This window comes from Poecilia mexicana, unplaced genomic scaffold (assembly GCF_051168715.1).
Source record: "Poecilia mexicana isolate PSO_F unplaced genomic scaffold, ASM5116871v1 scaffold_9, whole genome shotgun sequence".
In the NCBI taxonomy this organism is placed as follows: domain Eukaryota; kingdom Metazoa; phylum Chordata; class Actinopteri; order Cyprinodontiformes; family Poeciliidae; genus Poecilia; species Poecilia mexicana.
The window spans coordinates 30817488-30830925 of NW_028263378.1; the positions used below are offsets into that span (position 1 = coordinate 30817488).

The window sequence follows — 13438 nt, forward strand, 5'->3', positions numbered from 1 at the left end:
CAACAAAGCGTTTTTTTTTTTCTCCTCCTAACGTCTGCTTACTGGAAATTTCCCGTTTTTCGGGTCATCTATGACTGTGAACCACAAATGTTTGTGCATTAATTCCCAGAAGATCAGCAGTTTCTCAGGTCCGCCTTTCTGGCACCAACAACTATTTCACATTCAGGTTTGCAAATTAAAATCTTTCTTCCTCATCCTCATTCTCATTCATCATGTCATCCCCAGCAGCACATCTCCATGGGTAAATTGATGTGCTGACATGCGATTGGCTGATTATATATTTTGTAATTATCTAGTAATGTATAGAGTGAATGTAAATGAGGGATTTACATTTGAACATTAGGAAAAACATGAGTGAAACAGTTAAACTCATTTTTATTTGAGAGTTGAGCTCTGAGTTTCAGGTCTTATTTACACAGTTTGGATTGTTGCAGTTCTGATTTCTGGGCGCTCCCAGTCCTCCGACCGTCTATGTGGCAAAGTAGGAAATAAAAACAATAGAAAAAGCTGACAGCAACATCACACCCAGAGAGGGTCAGCGCTTGTTGAGTGACAGTGCACACACAGTATCCTACCTGTACAATAATCGTGCTACTATTCACATTCATCTGTACATTAAGAATTGTATTTACAGTGATCACATTAGGGAGAGAGAGCCGGTACCTGAGGAGTTACTTCCATGATTAGCTTTTACTCGTTCACCAGAATAAAAAGAAACGTGTCCGGCCAGTGTCAGCCCAAACAACAGCAGATCCCTCAGATCCCCAACCGGGATCGGGCGGTGACCGCACTGGTTTCACAGCTCACTGCTCCCGCTGATGCAACACGGCTGGAAGTGGTCAGAGGAAGCAGCAGGCTCCATAACAACAGGATCAACACTGGAGTTGTGTTTATGTTTCAAACATCAAATGGCCTTGTCATCTGAGTCACACCACACACCCTCCACATAACTGCGAGCCATTTTTCTGAAGGTCTTTTATTTTTTTCAATCCTTTGCTGAGGTAGGCAGCAAAGAGCAGATTAGATTAGAATTTTATGGCATTTTACGCAAGTCCAAGATGTGTCACTTCCTCAGCAGTCGCGCAACATGGGGACTTTATAACAAAAAAAAAAAAGCGACTGCTGTTTCTTTAAGAGAAAAACTCCTCTTGCACGTGTTCAAGTGAGCTGACACACTTTAACAAAAGACAGGAAGCTATAAAACAAAAAGGTGAGGTCACTTCACTCAGACTTTCTCCAAAAGCGCACAAACTGTACATGGAAACATGTTGGGCGAGTAAAAAATACCGTTCAACAGCACACCAGATAAAAAACACCATGGAGGAACACGTTGGAAATGTGCAGCATTTTCTCCCAAGAATGAAACGTCAACAAATAAATAAGAACAGAATAAAAATAATTCATTAAATAACAATCGTTGTCTCAGTTTAGGATCGTCTAAAAAGTAATCTGAGTTTAACTTAAACTGCCCAGAGTCCATTAAAAATAAAATAAAATATATATATCTATGAAATGCTAGGCTCCCATAAGTCCTCTCATTGGGTTCAGGAATATCAGCTAACAGGTGTATGCTTTGGACCTGTCACAATATTCCAATTTACAGAACAACAGTGCCCCCTGCAGGCTCTTGGTCGCAATAAATCATATTCTTTTTGGAAGCCTTTTCACTGTTCATCCATTTCACAATCAAAATATATCAAATAGGGCTTTCTCTCTCAGGTCGGAACTTTGTATCCATTTCTCTGATCTTGGACACCGTCTTTGTCCTTTCTGTCAGTTTGAAAAGAGGTGTCATTTCTCCAGAGGAGCTGGTCAGACGTTAGGGAGCTTTAGATTTGGTATGTTCCAGCAGCTTCATGTCATCTGTAAATCTAGGAGTCTGATTTGGGGCTGAATGGCGGCGTTAAGCCTTGTAGTTGTTTGCCTGTGTGGTGAGCGCCAGCTGACCGTTGGGTGCCACCTCTGTGGCCTCGTCCTCCAGCAGGCCGGACACGTCGGCGTTGGGGATGCTGTCGTGGTAACTGCTGAAGCTGATGTTGTCCTCCTTCAGCTCGATGGTCCAGAAGGGGGCGTTGAGCTTGCGGTTCTGGTACTCCCGGTAGGTGTACACCCCTCCCACGAAGCCCAGCAGCAGCAGCACCACCAGGATGATGACGGCCAGGATGATGATGTTGAACTGCGTCCATGAGACCTCCTTCAGGGCTGCTGTGGTGTTGTCAGTGGGACTGCTCAGGCTGGTCAGCAGGGCCTGTGTGGTGGTGGTGGTGCTGCCACCCGAGGCGGCGCTGCCGTTGTCGTTGGATCTGTGGACTGGGTTGCCTTTGGTTGTTGTAGAGGTCAAAGTGGTGCTGGTGAAAGGCGACGTTGGGGAAGACCCGCTGGATGTGGGGGTCTTGGTCGTGACTTCTGCTGGTGCTGGTATCATCCGCGCTTCTGAAGAGAAAAAAACATTTTAAGCTTCAGTGAATCTTAATTCAATGTGATGTGGCCAAGAAGCCCACGATCCAGAACAAAGACCGGTTTCCCCCGGAAAACTTGCTAAGCCAAGAACAGCGTCCAAACAGAACATTTTGAGTGAATTGGTCATGACGTGATTGGTCAGTGCGCCACCCCAAGCTTTATTCATAGTTTAATGCTTTAACCATAAAACCATCTTTGATATTGCTGTTTCTGGTATATAAAACAACTCTTGAAATAACAAGCAACACTTAGCCTGGTAGGTGGGGGGGCAGGTAAAGCCCAGTGACCACTTGGGAAAAACCTGACAAGAGTGCTGGTTCTTTATTGTTGTTAATAAATCTGAAGATTCCCTTGACATTGTGTTTTTGTTGTTACCTTGTGCAGCCGTTAAGCGTTCCTTTTTCCTATTCCATAACCCCCTAACCTTTAACCTGTGGGATGAAAATCTCTTTTCTATCCCTCACGTGTTTGGTTTCTTTTAAAATACATTTTAAAATTGTCCAAGCAAGTTTTGTCAAACACCAGAAGGTCAAGGCTAAAATATTGTGGTGAATGTCCCTTCTCTGTGGCAGCAGCCCTAATTTGGAGTAACCTTCCCCTGGATCTTCATTCTATTACTGATCCATCTTATTTTTACGTCTAAACATAAGACTTTTAATACTATGTAGCATTGGGTGTGGATATTGTATTGTCTTTTGTCATGCAAACTTTTTAATATAAAGTGCTTTGGTCTTCCTGGCTGATTGTTGTTAAGAGCTAAATAAACAAATCAATCAATCTTTAAGTTGAAGTCTTTACGTTTCAGATCACGCTATTGAGGGAAGCGATGCTGCTGATGATGAATGCTGAGGGACCATTTTTCTCCAGAATGCCTGAGAATCCTCTGCCTGTGGCTTTAACATATTTTCTAAAATACTGATAATTTTATTCATTAGTTGGAAAAAGGAATCCTGTGGAGGAACTTGACTCCAATCCTGCATGCCCAACACCAGCGGGGTGCTGACTTATGAAATAATTTTAACATCCAGTCCTAGAAGCTATACTGCAAAGTTGCATCTACATCAGGGGTGTCCAAAGTGGGTCCTGGAGGGCCGGCATCCTGCATGTTTTAGTTCTCTCCCTGGTTTAGCGCACCTGGATCAAATGATGGCTCGTTAGAAGGCCTAAGAGGAACATTGACATGCAGGAAAGGATGTCACCATCATCGGGGACAGAACTAAAACATGCAGGATGCCGGCCCTCCAGGACCCACTTTGGACACCCCTGATCTATATGAACCACAGAACTTGTGAAATTATGTTTTCTGACAAATGAGGCCAAAGGAAAAATGCTTGGAAAAAAAAAAGTCCAGGCCACAGAACCGGGGCACCTTATGGATCATTGAGTTGACCTTGAGCTCAAGGTGAGACCATTCATCAGACACAAAGTGGGTCATCAACAAGACAATGATCCCAAACAAAGTAACAAATCTAGAACAAATGAGATAGTTGAGTTGTTACAATTAGTCAGCCAAACTCCAGACTTCCTCCTGACTCACATACTTAAAGGAGCTGTGCAGAAACACAGTGAACGGTGATGTAACAAAGAGTGTGCCTAACTTTACTCAAATAGAACCAGAGTGATTTTCTCTGAAATTGGCTCTACCTAGAGCTGAGTCAACGGTTGAATTTTGTTTGTTTTCCACTCACAACTTTTTAACATTGATTTTGTGTTTGTTTATTAAAAGTAATGGTGTTAAATCTTGATTTTGTACACTTGAGATTAATAACATTAGAAGACTGTAACTAAAGCATGTCCTGAGTTTCTGGCCTTACTTGGACGGGTGCAGTTATGTGCTCTGGCGTCCCCTACGAACCCGGAGGCACACTCATGACACCGGGACCCGGAGGTGTTGTTGATGCATCTCAGGCAGCTGCCGGTTTTAGGGTCGCAGAGCTCGGCGGGGCCCAGAGGGTCCGCATTGCCACTGCAGTCACACGGTGCGCAGGCCCCGGACGCGTTGTAGAAGCCAGGGCTGCACTGGTCACAGTGTGGGCCGCTGTAGTGGGAAAGGCACCGCTCACACACGGCAGAGCCACTGGAATCTGAACAAGGAAAGAGAGATTACCACATCAGCTGATCACTGCTTCAACCAGGAAGGCTTTCACTGATGATGCTCAAGAGTCCCAAAATGAAAGGGATGGCTGTTGATTAATTAACAGAGACAATTCTAAGCAATACTTCATGAATTCATATAGATTCCTAAATGTGTATGACCATTAAAAAAAGAAAATGTAGAAAAATACAGCAATAAGACACAATTGTGGTACTAAACCTCAACCTGAAAAGCCCTTAGATTAATGCAGTTTCAATGAACTCTTAATATGTGCCTTTTGCCACTAGGGGGCCCAAGATGACTAGATGTGAATGTGGAAGATGCGACTTAGCCGGTTGTTTTCTCTCAGGTATGGTCATGGAAACATGGACTGCTGCTGAGTCTCCTGAGGTCAGGTCACACCCTGCCTCTTCATTTTAATATTCTCCACCAGGCAGGCTGATTGACCCAAACTTTAGATAGACGAGTAGCAAATTAAAGGGAAAAAAAATGTTTGTTTCACAAAACTATGAGAGTAACAAAATTAATACAATCTGAAATATAAATTTATTAAAATGAGAAGATTAAAACACCTAGAGGAGTGGTACATCTAAAATCATCCTCCATCATTATCCATAAAAACATCAACACATCCAATGAGGGAAGGTGTTTTGGAATCACACACACACACACACACACACACACACACACACACACACACACACACACACACACACACACACACACACACACACACACACACACACACACACACACACACACACACACACACACACACACACACACACACACAGGCATACAAACACATGCACACAGACCAGGAGCAGTTCTGGAAGCCTCCACATAAAACAGATTCAAGCCTTTATGTTCATTTGTCATTAGTCTGTGTTGTTAGGCTTTAAAATCAAAATGGCTCCTGCTGTGTTACGAGTCAGAACTCCCAAAACAAAGCATAACGTTCAGATTTGATGTAAATTCTGATTTTATTAGGAACTGATCTCCTTTCCACACAAGAACCATCACTGCTTTGGAACCAAGTGTTCTTTGTTTCCGAGAGTCGGCTTTCTCTCGGTGTAACATGACACTACAGCCCCTTCTAGCATGTCGGCCTGGAGATGCAGTATTAACGGCGCTCCCTGAGGGGGAAACTTTTCACCAAACATCATCTTATTGACAATCAACAAGTGTCCAACAGGCCTGCCTTGGACTTCTGAAGGTGGTCTTGGTGGTCCTGTGGAACAAAGGGAGCAGGCACCAGGGAAACATCAATTCATCATCCAGTTAGTCAAACGTGGGATCTAAGCCATGTTTGGAACAGGTGCTGTCTGAATTCAGCCTTCACAAGTATACACAACTAAAGTGGAGATGTTTACATATATTCACCTTCAGCATAAAGCTCACAATAAGTCTGGCTTTTACTGTGGTGGGCTGAGAATACAGTGAACACATTCAATGAGCTTTAAAAGCAAGAATCAGGTGTGTCAGTTGGGATTTATTGTGGATTTTCTCTGAACCACACCGGGTTAAAGTGACACATATAAGCTCAATTATATGAATAGAACTTCAGCTGTTTTGTTTCTAAGAAGCTAAAAATTGGTAGATGACCAAAAGTAAAAGCGCTCTTTGGGATGTGAATGAATCCCCAGGCCAGATGGGATTTGGATTTCCTCCAGCATGTTTGTCCAAGAGTTTCCCCCCCAAGAGGCAACACTGTACCTCCAGACTGGCAATGGGGATGTAGGGATTTAATCTTTCTCCTTTTATAACAAACAGCCATATGCACCTTCTAAATACAGCTTTCAGTCTTGTTCTAGAAGGTATTTTGTAAAGAGCAGTGGGGATTATTATAGGTAGCTAACAAACTAACTTGAGCTCAATTGGCTTGTAGCTTCAGTGATTAACTCAAAACTTACACCGATTCCATCACAGATCTTTCAGCTACAGATTATGTACAGAGTACTAAAAGGGCACAACACTTAGCCTCGCTGTTGCTTTCCTACACTATTCCACTCATTCAAATCTCATTTCACAGACAGCCTGGGATTTCTCCTATTCACATGGATTCCTCAGGTAGAATTCCTCCAGCCCAGTCAGCAAACAGAAGGAGAAGTTGCGAACAATGACGTGGATTTTCTGTGCTGTTTTAGAACTGTAGCCTGCCTGTAGTTTTAACAACAGCAGCAGAGGAAGTGAACGTCTGTGTTGGTCATGCTTCCCAAAATGAAATTAACATTAACAATGGCGACGTTCATATCTGCTCTTCTCTCTTCTCTAAGTGACTGGGTAAAATTTTAAACTTCAACAGAGTCCATGACTCCAGGAAGCAATCGCTTTTCAATAGCCAGAGCCCAGACCCTCTGGATGAAGTAAAGTGTAAAATAAGGGACTGGTTTTTACCAGGCTAATGAGGACTGGGCTGTCTTATACATTTTTAAATTTAACCTGTAAATACTGACTAATTATCATATCAACAACATATTAAGACTTCGCTTACACTGAGACAATCGTAGCATTTTTGTTGTGATTCAGTCGCTTGTTTACACGTCTTCAGTGATCAGAGTCTCAAACAGTGACACTTTTTGAAACCAGGTCTCACACTGAAACCTTTTAGAAACACTCTCCACAGATGTGGAAGGACACATTCACAAAGTGCAAGAGAGTAGGGTTTATTCTACACTCACTCTTTAGGAATGCTGTGTTGTGCTACTTAGTCTGTTCAGTTTAACACAACTAAACATACTGAAGTGTTAGGTGAACACTTGGTTCATCAGAGATGGGTCATTATTTTCTAAATGAGGTGAAAGTCAGTTAGGTAGAAACTAAGGGTCAAAAGCAAAAGTGCCTTTTGATTACATGCTAAAATTACAGCACCATCTAGTGCCCCAGCATGACGACTACAGCAGATTCAACGTGTCTTTGCGGCCTCATCTAAAATGTGGAACTTTTCCCTAATCAGCATCTAAAAATAATGGCAGTTTCCAGACAGCAGTCTCACCTAAGAATGATATTCCAGGTCTTAGTTAGGTTACTGCAGAACTGCAGTGTGTGATTAACTACTGGTAATACAGAAACATACATAATAAATATCATAATGTCCCAGAAGAACCCTGACTGCACTTTATCAGTATACACCTTAGAAACATTGCACAGGAACCATGTGAGTAAAGGCTTGTATCAAGCTTGGCTTGCTGAAACTGGCTTCCAGTCACCTATTGGACTATTACAACAGAGTCCAACAGCCAACTCCTCTCACCTAAAATATAAAAACCAGTGAGAGTGGAGCTTAACCCTAAGAAAGTACCTCAGATACCAAATGTGAAAAGCAGACTGATCCTCTGCAACAGTGTGGATCCATGATGGAACCAGTCTGCAGTGGAGCTAGACACAGAGCTATCTCCGTTGTCCTGGCCTAGTTGTCGGTCTGTCTAGTGCAGTCATGTGACTGCGTTGTATTCCAGCAGTGAGCAGTCTGCTCCTCATGATAAGCTTGATTTAACCTCTGCTGGGGGTTCAAAGGCATCAGTCTGTAGGGTTGGGTTATATAACCCAGAGAAAAGAGCTGCTGTGCACAGCACCACAGGGGGCCGGCAGGCCTGACCTGCTCCCTTATCCACTGTCCTCCGCTTTATACGACACACACACTAAAGGTCTGGTAAAGCCTGAGAAGCTCTGTTGATGTAAGAGTTCCTCTCCTCTTTCCTAAAGAGGAGAGGAGGGCAGATTTCTGCTGATGTTCAGGATGAGCTGTCAGAACTGAGCTAAACTCTACCACTAGGTGAAGACACAATCATACATGGATGATTTAGTATGTGTGACCCACATTCTGTACTGGTGCAGTTCTCCACTTCACCTCTCTGAGTGTCTGCAGGGAACTAGATTCATCCACCTCAACAGGGTACATTAGCACATCTAGAAAGCTCATCCATGTTTTAACGTGAAGTCAGGATTCTCCACGGTGGTGTCTTTTCATTTGTCACCGGTGCCGAGGAGACCACTAATATACAACTGTTTCCCTCCACAGTCATGTAACCTACTAACGGGAGCCAGGAAGGACATTTTGATCATCTCTTCCCTCACTCAGCTTCTCCTGCAGTGATGCTGTCTAAACAGAGAGAGATGCTAGCCCATCCCCCCACCCCAGTCTGTTGCTGCCTGTCTCTGAAACGGCCCAGCTGTGCTCACGCTGCCCCTGCTCAGCTCAGCCTGGTTCATGTCCCTTCCAGTCCCTCCCACGTTGTGTAGTCTCCACTCGGGCCCCGAGCAGAAAACAACACTGATCGCTCCGGTGCATCTACGGCATGGTTGTTGTCATGCAGAGAGCCGCCAATGGGGGGCATCAGAAGCTGCCTATGGGAATGACTAGCTGATACAAAGCTAAATAAAAACTGAATGGTTAGAAGACAGGGTTCACATGGAGTTTGATGCAGATTGGCTGTGATCTAAGTCACAGAGTGGTGCTGCGATGTTTGAGCCTGATGAAGTGAAACCATGAAAGGCCAGTGACACAAAACACAAGACATGGCTCCATGCCAAGCTGTAATTAGGGGGTTCTGGCAATAAAGATAATCTCTAGTCTCTATTCACCTGCTTACATCATCTCCCCATTATGCTGTGTTGTGTTTAAAAAGGGAAAGACTAGCAGCCTGGAGGTGAGTATATGGGGTCATGTGGGCAGTGTTAGAGGTTGTACATTCCAGACCCAGGCACTAATCAATGGTGAAAGTGAACAAACTGCTACCTTTTTTAGATAGCTGAGACTTCTTATCCCCTCTATATCCATAGAAATATCTCGTCACACTCCGCTACATTAAATAGTCTTTATAAATTACCACTTTACTATTTTTGGTAATAAACTAGCATAACAATATAAAAGGCATCTATTAATTTGTGGAGTCTTGTTAGTCACACAGTATACAGCAAGAGAAAGGAAACATTGAGTAATCAGAATCATCTCCTTTAAGTGTTAGAGCAGTGATGAATTATTTAGATGATTGTTCTACATGTCCCTACATGTTGGGAAGACGTCATAACCAGCCTGGAGCTCTGGCAGTGCGGTGTATTCCTGCAGGGACACACACCTTTATTCAGGTGTAAAACGAAGCTGCCGTTAAATTTTTCCCACGAGATTCCCACATTACTGGTATATCTAAAAAACATACCTAAACTGGGTCAGAAGGTGGTAAAATGAAGCATATTTGGTGGATTATCAAAACGTTGAGGTATTGTGTTGCTTTAAATAGGCAATCTTTTTGAATAGTGAATGTATATAGGGATGAACCGTGTTAAATCCCATTGTTCTACTCCTGCAGGACAAGCTGCATTATACATGCCTGTCTAGGGTTTCTTTTTTCTGTATTTAGCAAACTGGAAATGTAAATTAAATGCTCTGTAGTAGAGGTGGGATCTCATTCAAATTTTAATTGAGTTGATTGTAGGGTCTGTAATTAATTAATCAAATATTAATCCAAAACTATCTACAAAATCAGCTACGTTTTCAACTTAAAAAAAACAAAACAAACCTTTTTGCTGCTAAATTATTGAGTTCAACAAGATATTATACTTTGTATTTGTTCTTCCGTTTCTTCAACCATCAGGTTTATGCAAAGTTTTGTTCTAGCCACTCAGTTTTCCAGTGTTTCAGGAACTCCTGATCATTCATAGAAATCCTTTAGAGATGTGGACTGTGGATGCTGACATTAGCGTTGGTGATGTCTGTGCTGCTGCTACATGTTTAGCATTCAGATGCTATGTTAAGCTTGAACAGCTTTGCTGACAGGCAAAGCTGTTTGTTGTTCTAGCACAACAAAACAATAGTTTTTTCCAGTGTTCAATCAGATTGTTTCAGAAGCAGAAATGAACCCCCAGTGGGTCAAGAGATGCAGCTTTGTCGTCCATCACTGCTTGTGTGTCAGATTTACAGGCGTACCAGACACACAGACAAAAGTTCCGGGTGGAAAAAAATATGATCATTTGCATTAAAAATTTTAATGCGTTAAAATCTCCGTATTAATTCATCACAATTAACGTATTAAAGTCTCAGCCCTAATCTGCACACAATCCATAAAATGGTGGTAAATTAAGATTATTTTCTTCTGAAAAAGCCCCAAAGTCATTTAATACAACATTCAGTTTGAGAAACAGAGGGCTCATCCTTAAGAAGCTAACATAAACAGATCTCTATAAGTCATGCACTGTACCATTAATTATCTGCACTGTACTCCTTTGTGTTGAGTGGTGTATAAAGCTAGACTCTGAAACAGCAGCAGCCAACAGCAAACCAAAGAGTATGCAGAAACTAACTTAGACTGAGTCTGCCTAATGCTAACAACCAAGCAACCAACCAACCCTTGGATTAGAAGGAGAGTGGGGACTGACCGGTGAGACAGGTGCCGGTGGAGGTGGAGTTGGAGCAGGGGCACGGTGCACAGGCTTCGGTCAGGGCGGCACCAGGTCGGCGGTAGAAACCCACCTTGCACTCCTCACAGTTGGACCCCTGAGTGTTCCCCTCACAGTTCAGGCACACTCCTGCAGGACACAGCAGACTTTATGTGAATAACTGACATTTTTCTGATTTGTGTTATAAAAGTAATGAAAGTTTTCATACAAATTCCTCAATAATTTCCTGTCAACATCAAGTTAGGTGCTCCTAAAAGGAGAATGCAATTACATGAATGTATCTACAAGGAAAAAATAAATACATGATTTCATGAAGGCAGTTCATGTTTTGCAACATCAGACTTAGCTGTGGGAAGATATCTGAGCAGGAGGGGAGGTAATGGTTGGGTTGGTGGTGGGTGCTGTGGTTATATGTGTGTGTGTGTGTAGGTGTGTGTGTGTTTTGAAAATGTGCAGAATTCTAAACACCTGCATGGAAATATTATAATGCAATCTGAATTCAAAGCATGCCAAGTTGTTTTGTGGGTTTTCTTATCTAAACGTGTTTACATTTTAAAATATGTTCTATGTTAAATACATAACGTCAGCAATTGTACCTTATGCTTCTGAGCTTATGTCTCTCAGGTTGGGAACATTCAGCAGCTGCTGCTGATTAAATAGTGACATGATTGGGTTCTAGTGTTGAAAACGCTCCAGGTCTTCCTTTAATCACTGTTAAGCATTTCAGCTAGTCCATCTCACAGAGTTTAAGGCAAATCCACTGACAGGTTATTTTGGTCAGTGAGCCCTCTGCAGGAAGGTGCATGTACTTTCTCTAAGCTCTTAAATAGATTCCACAGGAACATCTGAAAGATCTAATCTTCTGTTCTTTGGAGCATTTATTTGGGTATCTGAAGTCACCAGTGACTTGGATGAGTGACACATCACAAACCTACAGGCCATCACAAGAACCGAGAAGCTGTTCTCCATCCCAGGGTTCTGGAGATCCTCTGGGAAGAACCTTTTTCTGTTGTGATGTACAACAATAACAGTAACTGCATGACTGAAAAAATAGGAGAGCATGGTTAATGCACAAAAGCTATTTACAGGAAATACAGGTGCTATTTACATAGCACCTGCAGTGGGAAGGTGCTATGAAGACATCTAATAAGGGTTTTGAGTTTCCAGTGAAATATGAAATGTTCTGACCAGAGCAAACTTTGTTCTTGTTTTTGACAAAAATCAATTGCGTGTTTCAATTCTTGCAAAACAAGAAAACCCTTACAAAACCAACAGCTCCTCTCACTTCTAATCATGATATCTTGAATAGACCTCCCAATAAGGAAGCTGTAATTCAACTGGCTGTGCTTTGCTTCCATAGTATTATGAAAAAAAAACAATACTAAGGATGCCCCAGTCATGGTGCTTTGAAACGATAGTGACAGATGCAGTCATAATAACGAAGGTTGCAAAGCCATGATTCCACCTGTATCTGGGCATAACAATTAGACAAAAATGGAGGAAGTTGATTCGGTGGTAACAGAAAACCTAAGGGACTTTAGTTCATGAGCCTTTGTTCATTCTGAGTCAGAATTAGATCGATTTATGTGAAAACAGTTGATGACAAATTGAACAATCCTGTTTGCAGCTTTAGCTGTTATGTTAGCTGGATACAAATCCCTGCAGTCTTTTCCTGACGTCCAGAGTTTTCGGGAAAACGTTTGTACCATGTTCCTGGATGAACCGCCCTGGGGGAAGTCTGGGTCGGGTTTTAGAGGGAGCTGTCAAACCTGAGCTTTGTTAATCCACAGCACAGTGACCACTGAGCCCAGGAGAAGGCTGCAGCTCTCCATCTGCCCCTGCATTAGAACGGGAGGACATATGGCTTCTCACACTGCCACCCCCACAACACACACTGTCCCCCTCTGCCTCTCCTCTCCATCAAGCCTCTCGTTCTCCATCTCTGCTAGTTTCTTTAAGTATCTGAGCCTGACTACTGTAAGGTGAAAATACTTTCTGCTGATGACAGGAGTCTGTTTTGTTCTCAAAGTCTGAAGTATACAGAGTGAAAAGGATGGGTGAGTTTTCTTCAGATAATGATAATAACAATTTTATTTGTAGTGCCCTTTATGTCTCCACTTGAAATCTCACAGGGCTCATTCACATGCTGATGATGGCAAGCTACAGGACTATAGCTGCAGCTGCCCTGGGGCAGGCTGACAGAAGCAGGGCTACGATTTTTTTGCGCCATCAGCCCTTCTGACCAACACCAGTAGGCAAGGTGGGTGAGGTGTTTCGCCCAGGGAAATAACCGACAAGGGCGGACGGGGAATTTAACCGGCGATCCACATATTGCACGGAGAACTCCTACCACCACCATCGCCACATGTCTTCCACAGCAACAGAACCTTCTCTTGGGTTAAGTCAGAGGTTCCTAAACTGTGGGGCGCCGTGCCATTGCGGGGGGGGGGGGGGGCGTGGGGCGTGGGAAGCCGTCTGGATGATAAA

At 43.0% G+C, this 13438-nt stretch overlaps 1 protein-coding gene across 1 annotated transcript in view; it reads right to left on the bottom strand.

The window, feature by feature from the left end:
* Nucleotides 1–358: 358 nt before the first annotated feature.
* LOC106903932 (multiple epidermal growth factor-like domains protein 9) overlaps nucleotides 359–13438 on the bottom strand; it is a 38645-nt gene continuing 25565 nt past the window's right edge. Inside the window, exons 4-6 of the mRNA XM_014967974.2 lie at nucleotides 10931–11080; nucleotides 4275–4544; nucleotides 359–2433 (exon numbers count right to left, since the gene is read on the bottom strand). Coding sequence (XP_014823460.2) covers nucleotides 1904–2433; nucleotides 4275–4544; nucleotides 10931–11080 — 950 coding nt within the window. The 3' untranslated portion in view covers nucleotides 359–1903. The remainder of the gene's footprint in view (nucleotides 2434–4274; nucleotides 4545–10930; nucleotides 11081–13438) is intronic.